The following is an 8,876-nucleotide window of genomic DNA, read 5'->3' as shown; positions in this document are numbered from 1 at the left end:
CGGGTTGCGAGCTTACAAGAAGAAATAAGTTTGCATGTATCAACTTATGGTTTTAGTCTCATTCGACCCCTAATTTTTCATCTTTATATCGAATTTTAATTTCCAGTAATATAAACTTCGGATATTGTATTTGAGAGACAAAATCAAGAGGACAAATGAACATTCACCTTAGTCTAAACTTCCTATTTGCGCCCTTGTATCGCAATTGGACATGAGAAATTTTTTTCTCAAATATCCAAATAAATCCTTGTTTTAGGCCTAATCCTTCAACAAAGTATAACCAATTAAATTTGTTTTTCACTAGACAATTTTCAAAATCAACTTTAGACTCCCTTGTTTCATATGAAGTTCGGTGCTTACACATATGATACATCCATACAAACATGAGAATGAGATATTTTTGAAATACAACATACAACTATAAGATATTTGTGATCAAACTAAAAATTGTATTTTTTTTTTTTTTTTTGCCTAAATGAAAAATGAAAAGGGTTGTGGAGCTTTTTGTGTATGGGAAAAAGGATTTTATTTCAAAATGTACACAAAACTACCTAATTTTTTAATTTGTATGTTTACTCTCTATTCTACTTGGTCAGAAAACAGTATGACTAAATACTATAGAGCATGTTTTAATTTGTTCAGAGTAAGATGAATGATTAGAAAAGACTACAGTTATTACACACATTGAAGCAAGCAACACAACAAACAAACCTTTACACCAAGAAAGAAAAAAGGGAAGAAAAGACACAATCAATTGTTAACTTGTACTACAAGAAACGACAATGGCGTTACCAGACAATAACAATACAACCGCCCAAAACATACATCTCTATATCCCAATGGAGATGAACTTGTTTGTTGAACAAGTTAGAACAAAGACGAATCAGAAACTGTGATATAATTTTCTAACACTGTACAAGTGTGAGGCACACACACAAAAAAAAGAATGTGACTATGGAAGAGAAGCTCTTGTACTTTTCCATGAATTTCTCCTATGTGTGAGTTGAGGGGTGAAGCTAAGGCCAAACATCTCCTTGAGAAATCTTCCTTGTTCTGAAAATCTTACTAACCTTGCAACAATTGCAGCACTCTGCATTACATGGTTCATATCAGTGTCGCTCCATAAACGGTTTGCTAGCTGCATCCTTCTGCGCTTTGAATCCAATCCAATGCCCCATTCCTTGAATACCCTTTTTCTTTCTTCCTCAGAAAACCTCTTCTGCATAAGCTTTACAAGCATTTCTCTCTCCCGCCGAAGAGCTTTCACACTGCGGTCGCCAAAGAAACACGTCAATATGAAATGTAACAGTGAAGAAGCAAGCCACCATAGTGCAAGTAATAGAAAAAACTGTAAAGTGTTTTTTTAACAGATTTTCTTCTATTGGTTGAAAATCGGCGAAATTTGTATGGAACCTATTTTCTAAAATGTTCACTATCCATTTATTTGTAGTTATTTCGTGAAGAATCAAATAACTAAAATTTATGAAAGTTTGAAGAATTGGTCTACTCAATAAAAACACTAATTTTGACAATCAGATTTATAAAATTCAATTTTTATAATGAATTATTAAACAAAATTAGAGTTACTCCTTAAGTAACTTGACCCATCATCTTTTTAAAATAGGGAGACTTATTTGTCAATAGGAAAGTGTCTTAAAGTGTTCGAGAGTGTAATGCTAGCTCCTTTGTTAATATACTAACCAAAACTCAGTGTCCAACCCTCAAGACTACACATGATGTATGTTTGCATTATGAGGAAAAATAGGCATATATGATCTATTTCTCAAAATAATTTTTCAAATTCAACATCAGAAGCACCCCTAAAGGAAATATTCATTTGCAAAATATATCACATTCTCAAATAAATTTAGGAGTGAAGAAAGAGTGAACCTTGAAGCTAATGTGATTGTTTGGCTGTCTTTCTCAGATTGGTCTCCATAAAAAAATGTTTCTTTTAAGAAACTTAGTCTTCTAAGCTCTACCTCCATGTAAATGGAGTCTGTTTGGTCACCCTTGAACAAAAGAAAGAAGTAGGTCCTGTGGGTTAATGGTACATAGCAAGATTGCCACAGTTCAATTATCTCTTTTTGTTGTCTCTTGAACTGCAGAGACCAGTTCAAAGGAGTTCCTGGTGCCTCCAGCATTGGATCCAACCCTACATCTTTCACATTCCTCTCAAAATTCAATAGTTTTTGTCCTGTCTCCTGATCCTACAATTCAGAAGAAAAAAGTGGTCAACAACATCATCAAGTACTAAGACTAAACAACAAATTTCCAAATTAAGTTTTAAATTTTCAAAGGAACATTGAATGGAGAATCAGCATCTCTTTACTTGAACCTCAAGAATCAAAAAGGAAACTGGAATTATTAATTCTCACCTGCTTTTCATATTCAAGTTTGACCATTTCTTTCATCCCAGCAACAAAAGTATGGATGCTAGTAACATCATCATCAGCAGATGTTCTCATGCTGTTGCCTCTAAGCTCATCCACCGACGGACTTCCAATAGAAGACTGAGAATCGTTCCTTGAAAACCTTGTGGAGTCATCGTAGTTCAATGGAGGGAACTTCCTCCACAAACCATCTGGTCTTCCAGGAAATCCTGTTTCAAACCCATTGGCTGGAGTCCTCTCCATTTCTCCTGTCTCAGGAGAACCAGTCATGTGATACTCCGAACAACTCCGGCTTCTAGTTAATTTGATATTCTTATAATTAGACATGTTTCCTAACATGACATGTAGAGATTGTTCATTCCGAAGACCGTATGTTGAGTTTCCTTGGTTCTGACTGTCTTCATTCAAATTTGTAGATATTTCCTGGCTTGATCCATTTCCCCCTCCAGATCCTGTCAAAGCCAACACCCCATTGTCACTAGGCGATGGATCGAGATATTCTGAGTTGTCTCTACTTGACTCCTCCAACTCGACACATCGAACTTCTTTGCAGTATTCATCAAGGTCTTCTGTACAAGCAAAAGGGTAATAAAGGTATAATGACAGGACCTGATTCAATTCTACTCTAGAATACCAACAATTTATCAAACCTTTAATTATACAGGTAGGAAGATGAAATGACTTACCATCTTGATTACTTCCACTGTCTCCACCATTATAGTGAGGATTGTTGAACTCTCTAATGCGTATATTGGGACCGCAGATGCTTGATGACTCTGATACTGAACAGTCATCTTCCCAAATATCTTCTCCTTCCTGCCAACCAAGGTGATTATTAATGCAAGGCGGAACAAAAACGAGTAAATACAAATTTAGAAGCCATGAACTCAAACATGTAATAAAATTTTCACTAGCAATTACAAAATGCGAATTACTTTTTTAGATTTCTGCTCCTTTCCCACCATGCGCAGCAAATCCTCGATCCTTGATTCAGCAAGATCACGTTGCTTAGTTAGCTCCCTGATTTGCTTATCCATCTGAATAATTGAAACCCATTTTATCAACATCTAAGGAGTAAGGATTATTTAAAATGAGCCGGAACGAAATATTGTTAAGCATCATACAACTATATCTTAGTGATCTAATTTCACCCAAAAATTATGGCTATTAAGATATATAAAATGGATACACTAGTATTTCCAAGGAAACTGTATCTTCTAATCACAGACAAAGCTTAAGTAACAACAATAAGATCAGATGTGAGTCTGTGATGCTACCTTTTCTAGCTATAGGATACATGAACTAAAAAGGGATTAAGTATTGTTCACTACACAATATATTGTTTTAAATAGTATCTTTGAAGTCTCATATCTAAACATATTGAATTATCGATGATCAATACTAACATAATAGCATTAAGAATTCAGACAGCAAATTATAACCTTTTCTAACTGGAGATCTTTCTTTCTCAACAATGCTGCATAATCACAATTGGAGGTAGCAGCAGGAACTTTTAACTCGCTCTCCAACCTGGCCACCTCTTTCTGCAAATGCTTGACCAAGGCCTTATCAGACATCACTACATTCACCTGTGCTTTAGTGGTCACTTCTTTTGCACAACAAGCAAAAAGAAGTGTATTTCTAGTTTGCTCAACATGACTTCGCGCAGGGCTCAAAGTGCAAACGATAGCTGTTCTAGCATTGCCACCTAAACAAGGCTGCAGTATGCGTGTCAACTTTGAATCTCTGTAATTGATGTGTCCATGTCTTCCCTTACTGCATTCAGTCACATATCACAATTATGTCAATGGAACTTCAAACTTTTTGTTGTTGAATTAGTGCAGAAAAAGAATCAACATAAATTAAACTTCCAAGTTTTGCATATTAATCTGTCTTTGTTGTTGTCACTATTTCTTAAATATGGATGAAATTAATATTACATCAACAAAATTTCAGCTCTCTAACAGAAATTTAACCTATGTGAATCTGTGATTATAATAGCCCTCAGTTCTATAATTTGAAAAGAAAAAGTTACAGCCAACCAGTTCATAAAGAAAAACTAGATATATTATAAAGAAACATGTAAACCACAGGAATTATAATTTTGTTGTAAGTTTTGTAACTACATTAGATCTAAAGTAAGTAAACAGAGATAGACATTTTAAGCCAAGGGTGAAGTGAACAACCTAAGCTTACGAATGACGGTACTAAGAGTAAGCAAACTCCGGTTTATATGACAACCTTCTTTCAATCTCACCCCAGCTGATGATACCTGAGATGCGCGCTCACTTCCTGCCAAATCAACAAAATTCTGCAGAGAAACAAAGACAAATTATATACAATTATATAATCTTTGATAAAGATTTTATCGACGAATTTAAAAATGGAAACTTACCACACTAGCAGATAGGGTGGCTGAGTTGCCTTTTCCCAGAAATTCCCTGGCAGAACTTTCCATTGTCTGAAAGGTTACAACTTCATTAATGGAAGTCTATTAGTAAAATAATATAAAGTACAATATTTCAAGCAGTCACATACCAATCTGATAATTTGGTGAGATCTAGAACTCTTTTCATTCAGGTATGTCTCTCCAACCTGTCTCTGAGCTGCAAGAATAAAGTAGGCAATATAATGCATCATGCATGCGCTCGCATTGTGGCATCGATACAAATTCAACGATGTTTTCATTACATAGAAAAATGTGCAAGAAAGCTACGCAAGTTCCTTTACCTTCACAAAACGATAGAAGTTCTTTCAAATGCCCCCAGTCCTGTAGAGTCTCCTCTGTAAGTTTCTCCAAAATGGGTCCTCTCTAATAAAAAGACGAAAATTTATGAAATAACTTTTAATTATACAGTCTTTTGTATTAAACTTATATATATAAGTATAAAGACATTCACCTCAGGATCATCACGCAGCCTAAGTGGAGTGCTATCTGTGCTAAGGAGGTCTCTAACAACTTCATTGTAAATTTCAATTGCTGAGAACTTCAATGCAAATGCTCTTTCTTCATGCTAAACAAATCAAAGTAAAACTTGTGTCAATAGCACTTTGTTATCTATCAAACAAGAGTCGCTAGAGTTTAACAGTCATATTATCAATTATCAATTATAATAATAGTTTAATTACCCTCTTTACATAGTCAAATATATCTGCAACAGCAAATTCGGTTATTCCAACCATAGTGTATGTCTTTCCACTGCTTGTTTGTCCATATGCAAAAATACTCGCTGAAAGAATGTAAAGACACCAATGTTAATCAAAAAGATGGAAGGTGGTTCACGAGAAACAAAAGCCAGCATAATAATAAATTAATAATTTGTACTCACAATTAATTCCACCAACAACTGAAAGGGCAATTTCTTTGGCTCCTTCCTCATATACCTGCCTTGTAGCACAGTCACCCCGAAATACTCTGTCTACCACCAATCACAACATAAATTCAGAAACACTCTGTCCATGATAAATTACCACCAATCCAATGTCTCAAAAAATAAAAAATAAAAACTTGGATTCTTGTAATGACTAATCTATTGTGTTCTTCCCTCTCAACAAGGTTTTCTCTATACGCAAGAATCAGAGATCGAACCACTGACCACTTGTTTAAGGTGTCCAAGTCCGTTAGCACTCAGATCAACCCATTGTTGGTAAAATGCAATGGAATCAGAAACTACTAAAAATGAAACTAAGGTGTACACAAATTTAAAGAAAAATGAAAAAGCAAAATGAAGATTTAAAATAGAAATTAATTCCTTACCAAATGTGTAGGCACTTGGAAATGTAGAACCTTCACGAAGAGTATTACGGTACAAGATGGTAGTATCATTAATACATTCCCAATCTGCTGATTCATTAGCAGAAATTTCCTTATCACTCAAAGGTCTCAACCTTAGTAACACAAGAATCTTCTCTTCAGCCCCACTCACTCCTCCTTGCATCTTCTCCCATTTAGACAACTCTTCTCCAGCAATAGCTCCCATTTCTCACTCCCAAACCCAACCCAAATGCTCTTTCCACAGGCTAATCACAATTCAAAACAACCCCATCTTTCCTAAAAGAGAAAAAGTGCCACGGCTAATTATTATTATTAAACTTATTCTTCATTTTCACTAAAATGCAAGCCATTTTATATATTTAAAAGAAAAATCAACTACAAGTTCCATAAAAAATAACTACTATATGAAAAAAGAAGATAGTCATAATGATGGAATGACCAAACGAAGAAGATAAAAAAGCCATTAATTGCGGTTGTTAAAAATAAAATAGGCAATATCAACAACGACTAGCTAACTTTAGATTATATACAACCAAGAGAAAGAGAGACAAAGACAAAACAGAATGCTAACTAATTACGTTTTTATCATCATCAACAAAAAAATTATAAGTGGTTGGTTGGCAATATATTATATATCACGACCTAATAGAAGACTTCTGTTTTAAGAGAGAGAAGAGAGATTATCAAAATCAAATCATATTTTTAGAGGCCATTCTTTGATACCAAGCTTCAACTAAAGTGTACTCTATAAAGTCTAGAAATAAGTGAATAATACTAATGAAAAAAAGAAAAAGAGAATAGTGCTGGGACCATAACTAATTTAAGAAATACAAAACTTTCCATTTCAATGCTTGAGAACAAAGTAACATATTTTTACATTTACATTAAATAATTATTATTATTATAAAATTTACCATAGCATTGGTCCCAAACAAACAGGACCTAACTTCTTCTTTTTCAATTTTCACTCTCCTACAAAAGCAACTCACACATAAACCAAGGAATTTTCAAAATCCTCTGTTTTTCAGTAATGATGTTCTTATGAAAAAACTCTACAGCGGTGATCGTAATTCAATAACTCAAACCATAACTGCTCCAGTTTATGGTTCAAAACTGGAGTGGATTTTTGAACTAAGCAAGTGAAATTCAATCTAATCTAATCTAATCCGAATCCGAATCAGAATCAAGCAAAATGTAGCATTAAACTTTGGAATTTATGAACCGAAAAATAGAAAGAAAAAATATACAACATCACCGACAAACCGATATCATAAAGAAGAATAATAAAAGAAAGAGACAGTGCTTTGTAATGGATAAAGCATCATAAATAAATAAATAAATAAATAAATAAATAAAACAGTGAGAATATGAAACAAGTTCAGTTCACAAGCCACGATCTGAAATAGAAGAAACCTACCAAATTTACAACGACACGAGACATTGTGAGTTAAGAAGAGAGTCGTAGGTTGCTTTGCTTGCTCTCTCTCTCTCTGTCTCTCAATGTGTCAAATTCTTGGATATTGAAGTTTTTGTCTCTTTTCTTTTTTTTTAATTTGACTTTTTTTTATTACCTCGTTCAGGTGGGAAAAATAAAAGAGTAAATGACGAATGTGTCCTTGCTTTTTGTTTATGTGTTTGGATTTGCGAAGAAAAGCTGTAGCGATCACGTGATGGTATGAACAGATGGGAGGCAGTGTGTGGTACCACATTACGTAGATTTAAGCGATTGAGATACAAACGCTGTTTAGGTGCGTGGGCGAGTGGGGATGCAACTACTTATACCCACTAACGTTAATGATTTTTAATTACTGGTTTTTTTGAAACCGTCCATACAGATCGAACTACTCTTACTCTCTAACATGAGCACCGAAGCACGTTTGGGGTTTTCTGTGTGTAACGGTCACTGGAGTTAAGAATGCTCTACAACTTCCAACTATTTTTTTATTTATTTATTTTATACTTCACCGCTGAATATTCAAAAGTCACATTACTTATTTTATTATAAACTACTAAACCTTATATCCGTGCTATGCACCTATTGTTCACAAATATTCCTATTGGAAAGTTTATTATGCCTTTGAATTGAGAAATATACTTAAAGACTGATAACAAATTTTATACAAAGATATTTTTGTTTTTTTTTTAATAAAAATAGTTGATTAAATTCATCATGCTTTTGAAAGGAAATGTTGCTATAAATTGATACTTATATATAAACATTATATTTTAATTGTCATCTAATACTTTTGACGTGTCTGATAATGTGAGAGTTAAAAATAATTTATTAAATTAATATTTTTTTTAAAATAAAATATGTTGAAAATTGACAATAACTCTTATATATAAAGATTATTATTTTTATTTTTTATAATAGAAATAGTTGACTAAGTTAATCATATATTTAAATAAAAAATATTGCTTGAGATTGATATCAACTTCCATATATAAATATTATAGATTTCTACTTTTTAATAATAAAAATAGTAGAATAAGGCTATGTTTAGTAATGTAAAAAATATGAGTTTATAGTTTATAATATTTTTTGATAAACTGATTCAAGTGGCTTATAAGTTTGTAGTTTATTATTTTTTCTTTCAATTTTATTTTTATTATTGTAGTTAAAATTATTTTTTATCATTTATAAATTAGTTATTATAATTTTAAATAAATAATTTTAAAATAATTCAAATAAATAATTTAAAATCTAA

General features: G+C 32.9%; 1 protein-coding gene across 4 annotated transcripts; it reads right to left on the bottom strand.

The window, feature by feature from the left end:
* Positions 1-684: 684 nt before the first annotated feature.
* LOC101497556 (kinesin-like protein KIN-7E) lies at positions 685-7,742 on the bottom strand. Of its 4 annotated transcripts, none has more exons than XM_012717796.3 (15): positions 7,586-7,742; positions 6,151-6,444; positions 5,723-5,812; positions 5,523-5,623; positions 5,294-5,407; positions 5,124-5,205; positions 4,932-4,999; positions 4,789-4,854; positions 4,580-4,704; positions 3,836-4,169; positions 3,329-3,430; positions 3,080-3,209; positions 2,379-2,962; positions 1,891-2,210; positions 685-1,268 (listed from the first exon to the last, which is right to left on the bottom strand). In XM_012717796.3, the coding sequence occupies exons 2-15, from the start codon at positions 6,371-6,373 to the stop codon at positions 953-955; spliced, it is 2,655 nt and encodes an 884-aa protein (XP_012573250.2). In that variant the 5' UTR covers positions 6,374-6,444; positions 7,586-7,742; the 3' UTR covers positions 685-952. The 4 variants fall into 4 exon arrangements, with proteins under 4 accessions (XP_012573250.2, XP_027191543.1, XP_027191545.1 ...); XM_027335742.2 differs by lacking the exon at positions 7,586-7,742 and adding an exon at positions 7,083-7,536; XM_027335744.2 differs by lacking the exon at positions 7,586-7,742 and having other exon boundaries at positions 2,379-2,959; positions 6,151-7,049.
* Positions 7,743-8,876: the final 1,134 nt, after the last annotated feature.

Source organism: Cicer arietinum, chromosome 6 (genome assembly GCF_000331145.2).
Source record: "Cicer arietinum cultivar CDC Frontier isolate Library 1 chromosome 6, Cicar.CDCFrontier_v2.0, whole genome shotgun sequence".
Taxonomy (NCBI): Eukaryota; Viridiplantae; Streptophyta; class Magnoliopsida; order Fabales; family Fabaceae; genus Cicer; species Cicer arietinum.
This window is presented reverse-complemented; position numbering and strand designations above follow the sequence as displayed.